The sequence below is a fragment of the Octopus bimaculoides genome, chromosome 20, assembly GCF_046866305.1.
Source record: "Octopus bimaculoides isolate indiv1 chromosome 20, ASM4686630v1, whole genome shotgun sequence".
NCBI classification, from domain to species: Eukaryota; Metazoa; Mollusca; class Cephalopoda; order Octopoda; family Octopodidae; genus Octopus; species Octopus bimaculoides.
The window spans coordinates 32,785,322-32,807,821 of NC_142947.1; the positions used below are offsets into that span (position 1 = coordinate 32,785,322).

At 35.8% G+C, this 22,500-nt stretch overlaps 1 protein-coding gene across 5 annotated transcripts in view; it reads left to right on the top strand.

Moving 5' to 3' along the window:
• LOC106877684 (pleckstrin homology domain-containing family G member 7) overlaps nt 1–22,500 on the top strand; it is a 970,386-nt gene that overhangs the window by 824,342 nt on the left and 123,544 nt on the right. For all 5 annotated transcript variants that reach the window (XM_089338328.1, XM_089338327.1, XM_089338326.1 and 2 more), the window contains 2 exons: nt 17,430–17,582; nt 19,063–19,158. In XM_089338328.1, the coding sequence (XP_089194454.1) occupies nt 17,430–17,582; nt 19,063–19,158 (249 nt within the window). The remainder of the gene's footprint in view (nt 1–17,429; nt 17,583–19,062; nt 19,159–22,500) is intronic.

The window sequence follows — 22,500 nt, forward strand, 5'->3', positions numbered from 1 at the left end:
CGAGATGTAGAACCATACCACAAACCGAATTGGTGTCTTAGATACATAAATGGTAGGAGTTCAATGACTGAAACGAGTAATAGGTAAAATGTGCATAGACCAGGATCTGGTCTGATCCTTTTCAGTTGAGGGAATTGTTGCACTATTCTGACATTAAGGTCTAATCATCCACCGGCCATAACCTAAACAGTAGTTAGGAACATAACCTCCAGAATAACACGCCAATCAGCCACCGAGACAATATTCAACATACATGCACCTTACTACAATGAAACACTAGCTAGGGCTGGGTATAAAGAAAGCATCATTCTCACACCTGCCAAAGCCCTAAATTAATACTAACACCCACGCACCTAAAGTAGAAAGTCACCAAATAACTATAAAAATACTAAAAGTGCAAATAATTGTAGCTGTCGCAAGAAATCTGCATATCCGCCGAGGAAACAACGCATGCAAAAAAACATCATATATAAATGCAAAATCACCACACCACAGCATAAATGCACATAAATAAGGGCCTCCGAAAATCTATTTAAGGTCCGCTATCGAAAAAATATCTCCTCATTCCGAAAGATGAGCCGGCGGCACGCAACATCTCTAGCGGACTTATAATGGTGATTAAAAAAAAAGGAAAAGTAAAATATGAAATAGAACGGTCAATAATTAAAAACATCGCACCCATGTAACACACTATCCACCTTCAGGAAGCCTTCTACATCCTCTTATGTAACGAAAACTTAGTAAACAAGCATGCTGAGAATATGCTACGATGTTTCCAGTGCGCCAAATTTGCATTTTCCAGATTCAGAAAAGTGAAATATTGATAATAATAATAATGATTCAGTAAACTCTCCCCCTCCCTCCTTCCTCATATCCATGTATGCGTGTGTCGGCTTGTATTTCTATATATACGTATGCGTGCCTGTCCAAATGTTTAGTATTCATGAAGGTATGTATTCTTGATGCATGAATTACATTTATGTCTATGTGTGTGTTTACACACACGAGCAACTATGTATATGCGTGCGCGTGTATGTATGTACATATATTTGTATATGTGTTTGCATGTATATATATATATTCATAATAATAGTAATATGACAACAAAAGAATGAATAAGATCGCGATATTGTTGGATAAAATGCAGATGTCAAGTTGACCCAGGCAGCCTCCATGTTGGTCCTTGACATGTTGGTCCTTGACATGTTGGTAGAGTATGGAGGGCTGTTTTTTTATCGTCACATTGTCTCAAATGTCCATTTAGTCTTTCCACAATGCTTCTAGATGTCTCCCCATGTGTATGTCATGTTCATGTCTTTACAAGCATATTCTATGCATCTTATGCTGTAGACTACATTTCAAGTTCTGCAGTTAATGCCAGGGCTAAATCTACATACTATGCAGTTATCATTGGTGCATATGGTTTTCTCAAAGGGGTACGATACAGTTGCGACCTGATGGCGTTTCCTCGCTTTTCAACAATCTTGATGTTGAGTTTTGTCTCCTTCAGAGTTTTCCTAAATCTATGGGCTAGTTTTCCATGGGTTGTGGCCTCTACAAACATCACTCCTTGATATTTGTCAGTTTTATACAACGTGTTCACCCTGTTTACTTTGACACAAGTCCTTTGCATTATGTTCCAGTCTTTGCTTCTATATCTAGGGCAGTTACCACAGGTTTCATTACATATGTTAACTAACTTCTTTCTGACACCTCTGTAAACTCGAACCCTATCTTTGTAATCATATTCAGAGAACTGCATGCAGTGCATGAAGTTCTGCACATATTTCTTAGATTCATAGGGTTTGCATAGTGGGGTCACGTTGTTCATTATTCTAACTAAATCTACTACCAGTTTAATTTTCATGTTGTGTGACAAAGCCGAGTTCTTCTGAGCAACATATTTCGAAGCTATGGGTATCATGTAATAGGAGTGGAGGAGCTGCACACTGTTGTTCACAGTCTCTAACCAAAGTTCAGAATCAAGGACGGGAAGTCTATTGTTGGGGTACCTAGTGGGGTAGTCTTGTGTTATCTTGATACTTTAATGGATGGAGTTAGCTACGTGGTGGATTCTCTCCACTATGTTCCTCTTGGTCTTCACTAGCATATTAATATCGTCTACTATAAAGTAGATGAGTTCTGTTCTGCTAAGGATTGCTTAAGTTTTCTGTCCCACCAGGCCGACCACATCTCCAGTTACACCGACACCAATGGCTCCACCTTAGTTTTGCATGTATAGTTTCTTGCTAAACTTTACTATATGGTTCTTCAAGGTGGTTCTTACGCTAGCCCGTATTCTAAGTGCAATCATTCCTTTCACCTGATTGTTGTTCTCAGGGTCTTGGGTAGGTACGGTCCAGCTACTCCAGGGCTCTGCGGAGCTTTTCTTCACTGCTGAGGTGATGGTGGCTGGTCTTCCGCCATGTGACATGGTGGAGCAGAATCTACTGAGGTCATGGTCGTCTAAATAGTCACTGTCGTAGCTTAGTCTAAGGAAGGGGCCCAGTTCTCTAGTGTTGACTTCACGGAACTCTACTTCACTCTCACAGATTATCTCAATGCATTTCTCTACAGAAAAATCTATGTCTATAGATGGGTGGAGTGAAATTACATCCATACTATCCACTACACGACATGTGAGATCGTCGCAGTGGCTGCAAGTACTGATTTTACTGAGATCTTCTGTGCTCACATAGACATCTGGGGACATTTCTATGAGAGGTCGTAATGCATGTGAGAGGAAGTAGGACAGCCTATAATTGCTGGAGATATTCGCTCCACAAACTGCTCGGGTTAGGAGCCCCATGACTGATATCACAAAATTGATTCTAATGCACGAATGTCAAATTTCGGTCGATGACACTCAAAACCACAAAACAATGGTAATATTTTTTTTGTTATTGTAAATTCCACTACGTCAAAGCCATTTGCACTTGAATGTTGTTGATTATTGCAAATATTTTATGAGTAGTTTATCCGTTCAATCCTTAGATGATGAAATTTGGACGGAAATAGACAAGTATATCTCGGTGCAACATATTAATTTCATAGGCGCAGGAATGACTGCGTAGTAAGAGTTTAGTTTCTCAACCACATAGTTCCGTGTCCAATCCCATTTCGTTGCACTTCAAGTAAACATCTATTAAAACTTCGAGTTGAATTCAATTAGTTTGATGGAAATTAGGAGACGTGAGACGTGTATCTTATATATACATAACCACTGAGCTATGCACGTTCATGTGCGTATATATATATATATATATATATATATATATATATATATGCGAGTGTGTGTGTGTGTTTGTGTGTTTATACACCAGTCCACTCAGTTGTAGAAATGAGTTTCAGCGTCATTGGTGCCAAAATGTATCGGCGTTTGCCTTTCCTTTGGATAACACGGGTGGTGTGGAGTGGCGAAGCTGGTATGCATGAGCGACTTCCAAAAACAACCCAGTCTGGACTTGTACCTTGGAAGGTAAATTTCTAGGAGCAATTCAATGTTCATTCATGACCGAAGGGGGGGGCCTTTATATGTATACACACACGCACGCACACACGCACGCACACACACACACACACACACACACACACACACACACACACACACACATATATATATATATATGTATATATATATTATCATTAATAAATCATAGGGCAGCAAAAAAAATTTTAGAAATTTAATTTACCACTAGTGGTCCAGCGAGAATAAAAATTAGTCAATAGACTATATATATATATATATTATTCATTAAAATACAGAGATACCTATAATAGGACATCTAACCCGCTAGAAAGAGCAGCAAAAAACTCTATACCACAAAAATAGGGATAATTTCGAAAGAGAATGAAAAACAAAAACTTTTACCAGTCTATACTCTGTACCATGGTTTCAAGTTATTTAGCAAGATAAAAATATACCTTGTTCGGGAACTTTCTTCAGCAGAGTACCACGAACAAGCGAGTAAACACGAGTCATAGGGAAACACGACCCGCGTTTACACGCTTAATTTTTCAAAATATACCGCTTTAACTTATCGGCAGTAAATATAAAATAAACGCCGATTTTCCTTCACAAATTAGCCAAAAATATATTTTCATTAATAAATCATAGGGCAGCAAAAAATTCTTTAGAAATTTAATTTTTATTCTCGCTGGACCACTGGCGGTAAATTAAATTTCTAAAATTTTTTTTGCTGCCCTATGATTTATTAATGATAATATATATATACATATAACGGGTATCAGGTAAAACGTGCGTTTACTAGGATCTGGATTGATCCCTCCCAGTTGAAGGAAATTACTAACGGCTTCATGAACCAGGTAGTAGCTGCGTCTTGAAGCTGCCAGAATCCGTTGTCGAGTAAATATCTAACGTTGTATTAATTAAACACAATGTCTCTTTATACTTGCACAGGAAAGGTGAACTTGTGACGATCATGAAGTTTTCAAAGAGCATTGTGGCCTAAAATAACCTCAGCATAGGATACATTTTCGTATTTCTGTTTTGTCAGCGAATATTGGAAATATCCACAAGCTTTTGTTGCATTACAAGCGACATTTGTTATTTTGTCTTTGGCGTTCCAGGTATCTTTTCTACTATGAATTATGAGTAGCGTACTATTAAAGAACTGTTTTGAACGTTCTAAGTTTAATGTCAGGATAGTGCAACAATCTGAGGGACAGATGAGAAAAATTTCAACTTTCCTAACCAGCCATTAATTTCTGAACGCATACATAATCCCGCGCGAGAGTATATTTACGTTTATATAAATATACATATGGCTATATGTGTGTATAAATATATATGAGTGTATGATATATAGGTCGATCGAGCGATCGACAGATAGACAGTGAAAAATATATATACACACATGCTTGCATGCGTTTATAGATATATATGTATGTATTTATATATGTGTATATGTATACTTAAATACAAATATTTATTTTATGAGGTTCTTTTTAAAATACGGTGTGAATATTTTTCCGTGTTCCTTCCTCCTGAAAAAGTTGCTTGAAAGCAGCTTAAAGGAAATTCACACACACACACACACACACACACACACACACACACACACACACACACACACACACTACGCCACACATACACCACACCACACCACGTCACACACACACGCACATGTGACGTGTTTTTTTTATTGGGATTGATTCTTTTCTTTTCTATCACTTATCTCTGAAATGATTTTTTAAGATACATATGTGTGTGTGTGTGTGTGTGTGTGTGTGTGTGTGATTTGCAAAGATAACAGACAAATATATAGGGAAGATGAGGGAAAGAGAGAGAGAGACAACAATGACAAGTATTGTCATTGTTGTCAGAAAAGTACGAAATATGATTACCTGTATCGTCGTGTAATGTGCTACATCAGTAGTCGCGTGTGTAGAGTTAAGTAAAGTCTCAAAAGATAGTTTCTTCTAAAACACCTTTCTTTTTTGATGTTTTATTTCCTGTGGCTTTTTTGTCGACTTTATAATTCATTTTTCTCTTTATTTTATTTCATTATCTGCTTTATAGCACGATAGACAATGAATCTAACCTAAAGGCTAAATTAATGGTCACGAATTTTCTGGAAAGAAATTTTAATCGGGAATGGTTTTGGGAGAAAAACGTGCTGTGTATTAAGTGAGTAACTATCATGAGACGGTATTACATGATAAACTTTTCACAACATGCCTGGAAAACATCTTAAGAATGCTTTATTAGGAGATGCGAAGAATAATATCAATAGAAACAACCTCCATCATTTCAGTTTCACTGATTATATCGTACTGATAACGGTCAGGTGAAGACAGAGGAAATGCTGAGAGGTTTCTCTGCTGCAAGGAAGACCTGAAGAGTGAAAATAATTAAGAGCAAAACAAAAGCCACCATAAGTTATAAGATTAAGCCAATTGCCGTTACAGAGGAGGAGAACGAGCAGGAAGTAGAAAACTATGAATACGAGAAAAAGTATTGGTGCGAAAGTAAAATTACCAAAAGAAATAAATACAAATTTGGTTAATAATTAGTCTCTGTTTCTTTCAATAATCACAGCGATCTATGAGATAAAGCTTCCAATCTACCTCAAACGAAAAGTTATGAGCCAATACAGAATACGAACATTAGGAACTAACTGCAAAAAATTGGCTGTATGTCAGCGCCAAACGTCTCACATAACATACAAACACATAAAAATTTAAAAAAAGGGAACGGAAAAAGGAAATAACATGGATGGGGGATGTGAGTAGGGCTACAATCATCACAGAATAGTGACCGTTAGCGAGAAAAGCGAAATGCATGAAACCACAAGCTGATGATGAGATGTTATCAACAAGTAACGGCCTAGTGTCAAGAATGAGGCTGAAAAAAATCCCTCTCAGCGACGTGCTGCGGCATTCAACCAGTGACTGACAGGAACAAGATCATGGCAAGTTACAGATTAACGGAGCTTAGTCTTACAGAAACATTACAGGGTAGGTGCTAAGGTGTGTTGCTACACATGCAAACATACATGCATAAATACATACATACATACATACATATATACATACACACACACGTACGTACGTATGTATGTATATATGTATATGTGTGTGGATATATATATATATATATATATATATATATATATATATATATATACTTATATATATAGTCATACATACGTACGTACATGCGTATTATGTCTCTCTCTATCTCTCTTATATATATATATATATATGCAAATTATTTAGGGCAGAAAGATTCATAATCCTTAGGAACTCACATGAGCCACGAGGCTATCTTAACTCCAGGACGGAACTCGTGGAGAGTTGTCCACATTTTCGGAAATCTTTACTTCAAAACTGCAAATCTTAGCTATCAAGCGAAAGAAGACAACTCACCCGGTCATATTTTCAAGGAGGATTGTTTCTTAAACTATCACCGGCGTTCTTGTATTTTAAAACAAACGTTCTTTGCAAAGAACGCTTACAGTTTAGAGAAACTGAAGAGATGTCTAGTTCACGCAAGATACGAAACCAATGGTGTTTCTCTAAATTTACGTTACATATGCACAGTATATATATATATATATATATATATATATATATATATATATATATATATATATATATATATATATATATATATATATATATATATATAAATTCAGAAGAATGCTGGAAATTAATATTTTTGTATTGAAATATTTTATATATATATATATATATATATATATATGTATGTGTCTGTATATATATATATATATATATGTGTGTGTGTGTGTGTGTGTGTGTGTGTGTGTGTGTGTGTGTGTGTGTGTGTGTGTGTGTATGTGTGTGTACGTATATAAAGTAACAACATTAATAGCCGATGAGAATATGTATCCTTTTGTTCTAAATAACATATATATATATCAAGCTGAGTAAAAAAATATGCAACGTTTTGAACCATGAACCATGGAGTATTTGTATCGGATTTTGCAGTGTTTTGAATTTTTTAAACATTATTTTGAAATTGTCTGATAATACAGACATACACCTTCCCAAATGCAACAATAAATTAACATTGATATTGTTTTCCCCGTTGCTACAATCATCTGAAATGGAACTGTCAAAGTGCATTATTCGAGCAATTTTGCTATTCACCTTCAACGAAGGACGTAAAGCAGCTGAAACTGTTCGTGATATCAACGAAACATTTGGTAAGGAAATGACCAGCGAGTGGTCAGCTCGAAAATGGTTTAAACGGCTTCGCAGTGGAGATCTGAAACTTGAAAGTCGTGAGCGTAGTGGACGGTCATCTGTCATCGATGACGGTCAATTAAAGACCGTCATTGGGAAAGATCCATATAAAACAACTTTGAGAACTGGCAAAAGAATATCAAGCTAGCCAGAAAACTGCCTGCAACCATTTGCCAGCGGTCGGAAATTGTAAAAAACAAGCTCGACAAATGGGCACCACACAATTTGAACGAAAATCAGAAAATGTGCAGATATAAAATTTGCCCGTCTCTTCTTTTCCGTAACCAGATCGATCCATTTCTCGACCGTATTGTAACTTGTAATGAAAAGTGAATTCTGTATAATAATAAAAAACGTTCTTCGTAATGCTTGGACCAAAATGAAGCACCGAAAACCTTCCCTAAACCCGGGTTCTTCAAAAAGACAGGTTATAGTGACTGTTCGTTGGTGTACTGCTGGACTCATTCACTCTAACTTCTTAAAACACAGAAAAACCATTACTGCAGAAACATATTGTCATAATATACATTATTACATATATTTCGGCATTTCATGTATTTTTATGGAACCACCACACTATATCTGCAGGATATTGTTAAATATTATTCATAATAGGCGCAGGAGTGGTGTGTGGTAAGCAGCTTGCTTACCAACCACATGGTTCCGAGTTCAGTCCCACTGCGAGGGACCTTGGGCAAGTGTCTCCTACTATAGCCCAGGGCCGACGAAAGCCTTGTGAGTGACTTTGGTAAACAGAAACTGAAAGAAGCCAGTTGTGTACATATATATATATATATATATATATGTGTGTGTGTGTGTGTGTGTGTGTGTGTGTGTGTGTGTGTGTGCTTGTGTGTCTGTGTTTGTTCTCCTACCATCGCTTGACAACCGATGGTGGTGTGTTTACGTCCTCATATCTTAGCGGTGCGGCAAAAGTGACCTATAGAATAAGTACTAGGCTTACAAAGAATAAGTCCCGGGGTCGATTTGTTCGACTAAAAAGGCGGTGCTACAACATGGCCGCAGTCAAATGACTGAAACATATAAAAGAATAAAATAATACTCATGGACCCCATTGGAGCACATTTGGTATTACTTTACCTCAGGATTCCTTGTTGTTTAGATTTCATTCTACACTAATCAAAATGTCTTGTTGGTTTAATGGGCAGGGTTTATGAATGCTTACAAAACCACTTGATAGATGGATGTGTTGTTTGTTGCTTACATATCAATGCAGGTGGACATGGAAAGTGGGAAAGAGAAGGACGAAAAGAAGAAGCGAAGAATGGGGGAGATAAATCTGTGAGTTGCATTCGGTCAAGTGTGCGCAGAGAGGAAAACAGGAAATCTAGAAGAATAAAGGAACTGGGGAACGCGGGCAAGAGAGAAAGAAAAAGAAAATGACAAATAGATATAGTATAAGGATGAGACATTTATTTGACATAGAAATAGAACACAAATCCACCCACGTATTTCTCTGATGCACAGGCAAATGTCATAAACAAAATAGTAAGTACATGTTTGTGTTTATTATTGTCACTTTCTGGTTATTAAATTGAGTCATTCGAATTATTTTATTCAATGGGTTTGGTGTTAGCAGGTGTTTCACTTGGCTCATGCTGTGTTGCCAATGTCTTCTTCTTAAAGTGGCAAGGTCATTGTACTCTCAGTTCTATTAAACCATCTCATGAATAGCGGCATCAAAAATGAATTTGCACCAATTTATTACACATCGGCCATTTTTCATCATGTATATTTCATTGCGATGGTGTATTGTACCTACATTATATATTAGTTGTTCCGATATTTGTTGTAAATATTATCCTCTCTGCCCATACCTGCTTATAATAAATATTGTTTATATTCTTTCATATTTAGTATCTTTATTGTCTACACAAGTTCCCAGAGTCCTTCTAGCATCAGGTTCAGGTGCTATGGAAGATTAATGTGTGTTTCATAATGTTATTTTTCAAGCTCTATGAATGATTTCTTGATTCTCTGCCGATACGATAATACCATACACGAATGTCTATTTATTACACGTTCCTATTATATATGATAATTTCCAGCGTTTCTTCAAGGCAACAGTTGCATACCCGTGAAATTCTCTCATAAGGTTTGACGTTTTTCAGTATTGGCCATTTAGATAATTTCATGAGACATTACAATTAGATAGTGGTAAGATGGTGACAATTTCAAGAACACTTTCTTTGCAATTGTTAGATATGTGTATGAATCTGTGCAGCTGGGTACATCATGCGTGTGTCCATACACACACACACACACACACACACACACACACACACACACACACAAACATAAACACACTCTCACTCAGATACACACATGCACAAACACACGTGTGTATGTGTGTATATATGTAAATATATGTATATATTCGTATACAAACATGTATATCTAGATATAGTTGTGTACATACACGCACAAATATATATACATATATATATGAATAAATATATATATATGTGTGTGTTTATATATATAATTTTGGGACTGCCATGTTGGCTTGGCGATAACTATTAATTTCCAGTACCGCTGCCGTAGTCTCCTTTAGAGAGACTTGGAAATATTAATAACTCTATTTCTGAAAACCAGTGGATAGATTCCACTGAAATTAGATAAATAACCTTCGAGCAGATAGTCAGCAGCGCCGCCTGGCTAAGGCTTGGCTGCTCTGCATTGACAAGGGGCAACACCCTGAAACTAGTCTAGTCTGCAGATGCCAAACCAGCAGGGGGACACTGCTGACCTCCCCTGTTCGAAGGTTATAAAGGACACAGGTTTCGTGTGTCACATAGCTAGCTAGAGGCGATGGCTTCTTGGAGCTAATTCACGGCAGCTTTCGTCCTAATTTTGGGACTGCCATGTTGGCTTGGCGATAACTATTAATTTCCAGTACCGCTGCCGTAGTCTCCTTTAGAGAGACTTAGAAATATTAATAACTCTATATATATATATATATATATATATATGTATATGTATATATATACATACATATATGTATATGTATATATGTTTATACATACACTCACTCACACGCACACACACACACACACACACACACACACACACACACACACACACACACACACACACACACATATATATATATATATATATATATATATATATATAAATTTATTTATATTTATATATACACGCATAAAAGTTTTGAAGTTAGAATATTTTAAAGATATCTTGAAGAAGTTTTTCTGCAACTTTTATAAAATTTTTGCAATCACAATATAAAAAAAAAAACTTATCAAAACTAAACTACTGAATTATTCATGAATGATTTTAAATGTTTTTATCAGTTTAGGAATTTTAGAAGCCAATATTTCTTCTAATTTTCTCAATTTCTAAAGACATTTTGAATTTTTTTCTAGCGGAGACAACAATATTTATAATTTGTAATTTATTTTCTATCATACGTAATGATATCTGATACATTGATAGGTTCAGCTTAGGAAACTTTTAGAAATTTTGAGAAGTATTTTAGCTCTTTTTATTTTAATTAACAGAAATTTGCGTAAAATTTAAATATTCATCATAATCATAGTTAACATAAAATTTAAATATTTCTGAAATTGAAATATGATTATAAAATTCCATTATATAAATTTCGAAAGTGTTTCGATATCATTTTCTGATGATATTTTGAAATCAAGATTGGGGGAGAAATTTTGTTTGAATTTGCTCTAAACTTAAAATTTCACATTTTATGAGCATTTTAGTTCAGATAATTATATTTAAGTCGTTTATTTAAAAATTAACAGTAAATACTTGTATTACCAACTAGACATATTCTTACAGAATAAACTAATCATTCACATTATCGACATTTGGGGATCAATTTCCATGGCTGCGCTTAAGTTATGAAAATATGCCATGAAATTCTGTAATTTCTGATGTCTCATCTAGCCTCTGGAAATAAGACAGGAAAAGTGTTGCTGTGAAGGATGAGCAGATTCTATCGGGATACGTGCACACGAAGTTGGGAATTTAATCGCATTACTGGTGTAAGTAAAACAAAGTAAGAATTGACCAAATCTTACAGAGGTGACTCACTATTTCTATCGGATCACTCGATCTCGTGGACGCTCCCTCTCTTACTTGCAGATGACAGGAAAGAAAATTAAATTCGGTGTGAATGAAATCCGGAGAAATTGTGAAATAGATAATGAGGAAAACAAATGATTGGTATGTCACACTGAACCATTTGAATGTGAGTTTCTATGTAAAACTTGCTTCCACTTAGTGCTACTCAATTAGTGCAGTAGCGAGTTTTACATGGAAATTCATAAATGCTATCACCGTACCTTTTTCACAGTGTAATTCGAAGTAAATTTTATAGAATTGTAAATATATAAATAGATAAAGACGGAGAACGGCGATTCATTACAGTGCCCAATTTAGGACAATAAAGGAGTACCAGATTTCTTAAATAGTGTGACCCTTGTAAACTGGTAAACAAAATGTCCCTAAACTTGAAATGAGTAGAAACACGAAACCGTGATGTTATCTAATGATTTATCAGCATAGTTGGAGTGAGATGTCGTCTACTAGGAATCGAACAAACCTCACGGAGATGATTAATCATTTCTAACAATGATCGATCACATGAAGACTCTCACACTGAACTATAGATGTGAGAGTGAAGAAATTAAATTAAGCATCAATAAAATCTGATGAAATTTGAGCTAAGAAACACAACATCAATTCTGCAAAACACATTGTGGAAAGTTCTGTCATTTCTGCTATGCTGCAGCTTTCAATATATCATTTATTTGGTGTCTACTCGAATTTTCTCATTACCTGTTTTCAGGTGCAAGCCTGAGAAATTCTGTGTGGCGATTCAGTCAGCTTTGTATATATTACTAATCACGTTTACCTAACAATATTCAGTTCCTATTCCCGCTTAACTGCAACTCAATACTATCGTAAAATATGTTTAATATATACAAAAATATTGATCCTTAGCTTTGGTACAAGGTCACATGTTAACAGAGTGTCAGTGTATAAGGCCGATTATAATAACGGTTTAGGATATGGGAAGACGTCCACGCACAATCGTTTATTTGAAGAATCTACTGTTAAGTTAATCGACCCGAATACATGAGTAATATTTATTTTATCGATGTTCGATGGATGACAAGACAAAGTCAGCCCACATAAAATACGAATTCAGAAATATAAAGAGACATACATAAATAAGTGTAAGTCATTTTACATCCGACACTCTACTGTCTCCGCACAGCAATGTGCTGCCCAGATAAACATACATTGATTTAATAGTCGTAAAAGAAGAAGCCAAGAAAATATAAACACATTTAGAAAATTTATATAGCCGTTGTCTTTGGTCTGCTTTTTATTCTTTCGTTTTCCCTTTTATCTTATACTTTGTGGTGTTCATATCTCTATTTATTTAATGAAAGATTGTGCTGCTTCTGTCAAATATGTGCGCGCGCGTTTATGTCGGTAGGTAGGTATGTAGGTAGGTATGTATGTATGTATGTATGTAGGTAGGTAGGTAGGTAGGGAGGGAGGGAGGGAGGTAAGTTGGTTGGTGAGTAGGTAGGTATTGATTGGGTGATTGATTGATTGCGATTTCTGCAAAAAATATAAACACTGCAGCTTAGTAATTAGACAAAAGAGGCGTATAGGTCAAGTTTCTCACTGATATTACGATTGTTCTTTGAGTCAATAGACATTTTTTGCTTTCTTTATTCGTTTTTGAGGCTGGGGTAAACATGATGATGATGAGAGAGGATAATGATGATGACGATGATGACGACGACGACGACAATGATAATGATGATGATGATAAGGAGGAGGAGGATAATGACGATGAACCTGACATTACTGCTGCTGCTACTTCTAATACTACTACTACTACTACTACTACTGATAACTGCAACAACATCAGAAGCAGCAATAGTAACAACAACAACAACAGCAGCAGAAGCAACTACGACAATAACAACAACAACAATAATAATTATAATGATAACAACAACAGCGACAACAATAATTGATCTGAATTGATTACCAGTCCTGTAAGATATTGATGAATCGACTCCTTGCCATAAAGCTGAAAAGGAGGGAAAAGAAAAAAAAATAATAAAAAATAGCCGAAATATTGCCAAAGAAATATAAAACTGCTTCCACTTGTAATTGAAAAGGAAGAGCTATCATCATGATTGTCATGGTGATGATGGTCACCATTATCATGATAACAATCATCATTAACTTCATCATCATCAACATCGTTGTTGTTGTCATCGTCGTTCTCCTCCTCCTCGACCTCCTCCTCCTTATTATCATTATCATCCATTGGTGTCGTCATCAGATTATTTCTACGATCTTTTGTGGTCAAGCAAAGAAAAAAAAAAGACTGATGGCGTCTGGTTCTGTGCAGATTACGAAAAGTAAAGATTTATATATTTCCCACTGTTTACTGTATTTAAAATATTTAAATACCAGATTATTTGTTGTTGTTGCTGTTGTTTTTATTTGTCATGTGAAATATAAGTAGTAGGATGAAACGGTAATGCACTGAATAGAATAGGATATAAGTAGTTATTTCTTTAATCCCTTCTAGATTCAAAGTTCAAAACCGTTTGGTGTCAGAATGCTGTTTAGCCTCCTTTCGTTAGTGGGATCGGGAAAATGGGTACCAGTTAAATACCGAGGTCAAATGTATCGTCTTTGTCAGTCTCAGTGTTGTGTCCTTGTTTTGCATATACTTTTATGAATTTGAGCTGGGGAAGGGACTTCGCTTATTGTCTTCGGAGGATCTCCTATGTCAGTGAAGTCGACACTGTTCATATTCCTCTGTAACAGGCACATGGCAACAATTTCAGAGAAATTTAAGAGCTTCATGAAGAATAGTTGTTAGTATAAGTGCATAAAAATGTAGGTGACGAGCAGCTGAGCAGCGTGCCAATTGGTTGTCTGAGAAGATGACAAGAGACCATTTATCCCCAAGAAGCAAATGGTAGAGTGGAAATTATAGAAAAGACATAGCGAAAGGCAGTGCGCTTAATGGCCACAGGCTGAAGTGTGATTAAATTCACGAAAATCTGTCGAGTGATCTATAATGTTTTAATATTTTTATTTGTTGATTATATTTTGATTTTATATATTACTTATATTTTTTTTCATTTTATTACTTACATTTTAGCTTTATTTATTAATTATATTTTCTTTTATTTTTGGTGGGAGGTATGGTCGATTTAGACTGTATCGGTGTATAGTAGCAGCAGAGTCTCTAATGTGGGAGCAGCACCTAATTGTAGCTCACTCCTTAGCTGTTTTATGTTATCAAAAGTTATTGAGAGTTGAAGCAGTTCTGGTTCTTAAGTAAAAGACAATTTTAATATTTAACCTCAAAGATGACGAGGTTATGTGTTCACCAGAAGAGATCTCCACAGATTTTGAGATCTAATATTTAAGGTGATCTTGAGTGTGTTGTGTGCTGTACATGTTGATAGAGTTAACTGCAAAGATATATTCTTTACATGTGCAGTAATTGTGTCTTTGTACTATTGAGGAAGACTAATTTAGCATAACTCCATTAAAGAATGTTTGAGAGGACTGCGTTCGCGGAGTCACTGCAGATTTGGCAATTGTATGTGGATGATGCTTGTAGATATGGAAGATTTGGGAGGAACGAGAAGAGTTTGTGTTGTTGGATGTAATGTCAAGTTGGCCATTAAACTAGAGGAGAGTGGTGTGGCATAACTGAACGAGAGTTTATAGAGTGTGGATCAGAGAGACCACTTTGCGCACATACCAACATAGTGCCATCTCACCAGCCGCCACAAATCCAAAAGATGAACCTTGTAGGCACACATAGGCGGGAAGGTTGCCAGGTAATTTAGATACTGAAACCCGCCGAAAATAACACCGCTACCTAAATATTTCTCGAGGGAAAGAATCAATTAATGAGTGAAGTGGAGAATATATCTCCAGTAGACCTGGGTATATTAAATCTGACTCATGCTCGAAGGAGAGTGATTCAAGTTGTTTCTAATGACCTTCATCTTTAAAGTATTAGAGTTCAATAAGATGATGGTTGGATCAGTAGCAATACTCTAAAGCAGTTATTTCCTTCATCCCGTCTAGATTCAAAGTTCAAAACCCTTTCGTGTCAAAATGCTGTTTAACATCTTTTCGGTAGTGGGGCCGAGAAAATTGGGTATCAGTTAAATACCGAGGTCAAATGTATCGACTTTGTCTGAATGTTGTGTTTTTGTTTTGCATCTATCTTAGAAGTGATTATTATATTTTTATGGATTTATTTTTATAGATTTATTTATTATATTTTTACGGACTTGCGTCGGAATATATTTCTGCAGAATAAATAAGAGAGAGAGAGAGGGAGAGTGGAGGGAGAGACAGCCAGACAAAGAGACAGAGCGAGTGGAGGAGATTGGAATGTTTTGGGGAAAAGCTGCTATGAAGCGCAGTGCTTGAGGATAGCAGTGATATTGTCAGTACTTACGGTAAACATTTACATGCCATGCATTTATACGCGGTATTGAGCCTTGTGAAGTGAAACATGGACTTCAGAGGACATTTACTTCATGTGATCTATCTTGAAATCGATGTAAAGCAGGCTGAAAATGCAGAGGAAATCTTTTCAGCCGTGCTGATCATAAAGTCAACATGTTTAAGAATTGAAGGAAAAGGGAATTTCCCAAAGATGGATTTTTCTTTTTTTTTTTTTTTTTTTTTTTGTAAGGGAGCAAAAGGATTGGCTGCAACTGAAGTTTGGGTGTCAAAAATTCTGGTGGATGTGCGAGATATGAAAGCATTCATCATAAGTCGGATGATGGTCTCACATAAGGTGTACTTCTGAGTGAAAGACGTTTTGTTTGTAGGGGTAGGCGATTTTCTCTGAAGTTCTGTAGGCCATGCGATTTTTTCTACTTATACCGCTGGAGGAGAGCTATGAGTTATTGGTGGAATGTGGTTGACTCCTACTTGGAAGGTTTCATTCATGGGTTTATGTGATTCTGCTGATCCAGGAAAGAAGCAAATGATACAGCAAATGCATAGAGTAAAAAGTTGTTAGTAGCGTCTTTGGCTAATACAGAGTCCAGAGTGTTATTAAATCATTAGGTTATTAGCTTTTTTCCCTAGGAACATATAGGAACTATCAAACGATATTTCATCAAAATAAGGTATCATTATTTGACAATAAATTGTGTTCAATCGGTAAGATACAGGATACTTCAATCGGTAAGATACAGGAAAATAAATACTAGAAAATTTTATGTAGTTTACTGTAACGTGTTCATAACCAAGATAGCCAAATATCTCACGCTCATCTTGTTGTAAAGAATACATCTTGATTATATATAACTTTCGGTTTTGAGAAAACTGCCGCCGCATTTTAACATAAAGAAATTACACATTGGTTTGCGGTAATCACTTTAATTTCTTGTTTGGAAAAAATCGCCTTATCACGAAATAGCATCCTGTAGTGTAATAAGCGGTTTGCCTCAAAAATAAAGCTAAATACAAATAAATTATCGCTTATAACTGATTTTATGAATTGAATTAGTTCGAAGTCTAAAAGTAAACAAATATATTATTACATTGATATCTATGTTGAAATGTGTGTTTGTATATTTTTATATTGATTAATTTGATAAATTCATTTATTCTAGAATCTTCATTGGTCTGATCTGATCGCGTCTCCAGACACAGATGCAGATCCATTACGGCTATCGTGCAAGGAGCTGAAACGCAGAGAAGCAGTATGGGAACTTTTCAAGAGTGAAGTTATATTCTTAGTCGATCATCTTATGGTTTTAAAACACGTATGTACACGTATGTAAACTAACACGTTACAATTTGTCAGCATCCTTTTTCGTATTTTATTACATTCATTTTCCTTACATTTTGATCACCCCCTATTCATAAAAGATTTACAAAATTCCCATATATATTTAACATTTAGATAACCATAAAAAATATGTGCGCTCTTTTATATAATGTGTGTGCTTCATTGATCATCAACATTTCTTTTCTTCATGAATATTTATTGTCGTAAAATACTTTTCCATCAGTTTCGTTGTGACTCTTTCATCAATTTTCAAAAGCCAATATGCTAAAATCCTCACAGAAAAATATTTTTTTCCTATTTAGTTTGTGTGTTTGATGGACTGAAAGCCTCCCCTTTCATCTTTCTAGATATGCGTTTTCTTCATGCATTTTGTGTCACTTTTTGTGAATCGACACAATTTCACACTATTACATATATTTACATATCACCAAGTAGTGACTTCACTTAATAGAAGTAGCGTATTGACATAAAGTCGCATCATACTTTCTTTAAAAATCGAATGATATATAGGGGTAGACAAAGATATACAGAGAATAGGAGAAGGATGCAATAGGTATGTATGGAATGCGTTTGATTATAGATCTGTTCGATCAGGGCTAACTGGAACTAAACGCAAAAATTGTAAATAGGTGCCACTATATTACATGTTCGATTGATAGTGTCTTCATTTTCAATAAGTACCTTTTTATAATTCGTTTGCCATCACTTTGTGATGCAGCGTGATGCAGGAGTGATCTATCACCCTGCTAGAAGCAACAGTTATGATATCTAAAAGTGGTTTGACTTCTACTTTAAAAGCATAATTACATCTAAAGATTTGCGTAGCAACATTAAAATTATGTGCTCAGTTTCCGTTTACGAAACAGATGTAAAAAAAAAAAACAGATGACATAGTTCTTCCCGGTTTTAATTATACAGTAGAATATGATCTGGTAAAGGCAGGGGCCTGTTTATCTAGGAAAAGTTAGTGGAATATATTGAATTATTGAAGGCTGAAACAAAAAGATTGAGAAAATATATCTAGCGAATCCAGTTGAATCAGACGTCACTTTTTGTCAGGCAAGACTACTCTAGTGTATTTAGAGAGCTATATATATATATATATATATATATGTAACTGTCTAACGATGAGAATGAGTGGTCAACATCGCATTGGCAGATAAAATTTCTTTGTGTATTAAAGCTACCATTGGTTTCATATTAAGAAAAATATCTTAATACCTTAACAAATGGACACAGCTGGAAAATTAAGATAAGATATTTTTCTCAACGAATGGTAGTCTTAATACACTACTAAAGAATATATATATATATACATATATACACGTAGATAAGAGAGAGAGAGAGAGAGATCAAACGAAATAAACACTAATATTAGTTACAAATCTCATGTTGGTTAGCAAAAATAGTTTGTACATTTTAACTATTACAATTAATATCTTTAATCGTTGCAGTGCTTCATGGAACCCTTGAAAAAGTGCCAGGTCGAAGGTCATCTGATGTTTGCAGAGCCTCGTTATCTATTCGGAAACTTGGATGAAATTTGTTATGTGAGTTAATTTTTTAACATTTTCTTTTTCCTTTTTTTTTTTTTGCATTTTCTTTTGTAATGGTTTCCCGTTGACTGTTTCTCATCAAAGTTGTTGTTCTAAACTATTATTATTGTTGTTATTATTATTATATGAAAACTCAGCTTATTTTACTGGATATGATGGAAAGTGTCAGCTGTCCACAGCCACCAGACTAAGGTGACATTTGTTTACTGGTTATGCTTCAAGAACCCTGCGAAGGAATCTTGCATCTCCATGCAATTACGAAGGATTCTTACATTTCCAAGCAATTGCGAAGAATTTGTGCAGCTCCTATTATTATTATTATTATTATTATTATTATTATTATTATTATTATTATTATTATTATTATTATTATTATTATTATTATTATTATTATCTGGCATTTGATAATTTCAGGCAATTTTCTACTGCATTACCTACCACAGCTCTGTGATGTTGAGCTATATGCAACATTGTGCTTTACTGTTTTTTTTTTAATTATGTTTGGGGAGTGCAATTTCTTCCTAGTACTGTATTGCATCAATCTGCTTTGTTTATGGGTTTGTTTTGAGTCTTTTGTTGTATTAGATTTTGTATTGTGTGCTGTGTGTATAATACGGGTTGTGTTCTTTTGTTGAGTATCCGTCCTGTGGAGCACACATTGTGTGTGTTTATTTTATTAGGTATTTATTATATAGTGCGAGCCTTGTGTCTGTCGATTGTTTTATTTGAGTTTTATTAATGAATTGCGTAGTATCTGGGCTGTTCGTAGGAGGGCTATATTTCGGATAATGTTGAGATTCCAGGTACCACTTCTACGTTTTCGTGCTCAAGTTTTTTTCTTTTAATTTTGTTTTTCGTCATAGTCAATGTGCTAATTATTACGCAAATTGTTTTTATCTTCATTACAACTTGAATACTTCAGTTTCGAGATCTTTGTACTTTGGCATTTTCTTCTCTCCTTTTCGGGCAATATTTTGGTCTGAAGAGATTGCAATATCTATCATCACGAAGGCGGCGAGCTGGCAAAATCGTTAGCACGCCGAGCGATATACTTAGTGGTATTTCGTCCGTGATTACGTTCTGATTTCAAATTACACCGAGGTCCGCTTTGCCTGTCATAATTTCAGGGACGATAAGATAAGTTTCATTTGAGGACTGGGGTTGGTGTAATTAACTTAGCCTGTCTCACAAACATGCTGGCCTTCTGCCAAAATTTCAAACCATTATTATTATTACTACTACTCACGCTCTACTCAAAACACTTAGAGAAAATGACAGTTCGTATTAGGACTGACAGTGTTCGTTCTGGGCTGGTCTACTGATGGTTGATGGCTGTGTAGTTTTGGAGAGCAGAGACACCCTTTGTGATATAAAAGGAATGAAGACAGGGTGGTAGTTTGGGACCACAGTGGAGATCTTCTTCCAGACCAAACAAGGGGATGCGGAAATGATCCCAGACCTTATCCACCTGGTGAATGGAGTGGGCTAGATGCTGCAGTTGAGGGCAAAAACTAAGAAAACAATCGTGTCGTACAAAAGGCCACACAGGAGCAGTACCAGCAGACGGACACCGTGACGCAAGCATGAACAAAGCATACATACACCAAGAAATTACTTCTTTTATCATACAGAAGGAAAATATTGAAACAGAGTAGAGGGAGAGGTCTTCAGAACGACCATTGTCATGGTGCCATAAGAGTTGAAAATAATTTGACTAAACCAGTAGATATAATATGTTGATATGGGAAGTCCTTGCACAGAACCTTTGTTTTCGACCAAGGTGGGGTCCCTTGTTGACTGATCACATGTGACTAAGATTGGATATGCTACTAATCGGCGAGACCAGGATTTTCGACACATACACGTTAGCGCCCATTTTTGGTGACTTTGAACATTCTCATCTCTTAATAGGCCTGAGATGAAGTAGTCGTACTGGTTTGGAAGAGCCTCAACCTCGCGGTGGAATTCATTTTCTTGAACCAAGCCGTAACTCGGCGTACAAAGTGGCTAGATTTCTTCAGACATTTCGAAACATCCCTAGGAACGCCTCACACTTCTGTGCTAGTGGGCGACCGGTCTATTAAATCAGTCAGGGTCATGTTTGGTTCACATTTCTAGATGATCAAGGACTTAGAAGAGATTACGAGCAGGGTGGCTAGTCTCATCAAGTAATGAACTGAGAGGAAACTATGTCTGGAGGATCGGGTCTAGGATCTGGAGGATCGACGAATGCCTATATTGTATATATAATCAGCTACCGCCTGTTTGTCATGTTTTGCCTCTTTATAATCCCGACCAGACGAGAGTGCATGCTCTTCCACTTTCAGGGACGAGATATGTCCCACAGGTTAAACGGGCAATTTGCTATCAACATCTGCAGCTTTGGAGACTGGGCGTGCTATAGCTAATGATGCTTATGCATTGAAGTTACGAAATCTCCAGTGTTTCTTTGACGATGAGCAAATGTAATCAAAGCTTCCTAGACCTCCTCCTACCCTTCTTCTTCTTCTTCTTCTTCTTCTTCTTCTTCTTCTTCTTCTTCTTCTTCTTCTTCTTCTTCTTCTTCTTCTTCTTCTTCTTCTTCTTCTTCTTCTTCCTCCTGCTATTACTGTTATAGTAATTTTTTGTGTTGTCGGTGGTATTGTTATTGTAGTTTTTTTGTTGGAAGTAGTAGTAGTAGTAGTAGTAGTAGTAGTAGTAGTAGTAGTAGTAGTAGTAGTAGTAGTAGTAACAGCAGCAGCATCAGTGGTAGTAGCAGCAGTAGTATGCAGTTTTAGATAATATTTCATTTGGTCTTGCAAAGGTGCGTTAATATCTACCGGGGCTTAAGTTCAATTAGTGCATTGCCAAACAAAAGATTTGTGCAAATATTAGCATTAATCCTCATAGATATATCTACAGATCGTTAAGTGATCGATTTTAGAGATTTAGAGCGGAAACAAAATGGCTGAATAGTTTGTAAGAGTATTGATAAGGCCTTTTTTTTATATATAGTTTATTTCTTTACTTATAATGCTTCAACACTTAATAAGGATTTAGTGATGATATATTCTGTTATAGACATGGTAAAATAACGCAGAGGGATATTTCCTCAGGAGAGCTTCTGCACTCTAAATACAAATCCGTAAGAAGTCGCATATGTAAATATATTGAGCTGAGAAACTTTATTAACGAAGATTATTCCTGCAATTAAGTATCGCCCAGGGATTTTCAAAACCTAAAAGCATTAAGTAATAGTAATAATTATAAGTTACAGCTGCCGATTTTTTTTTTCAATAAATACGATACTGGCAGGAGTGGATTAAGACGATATAAATGAGCGTTAATGAACGCTAG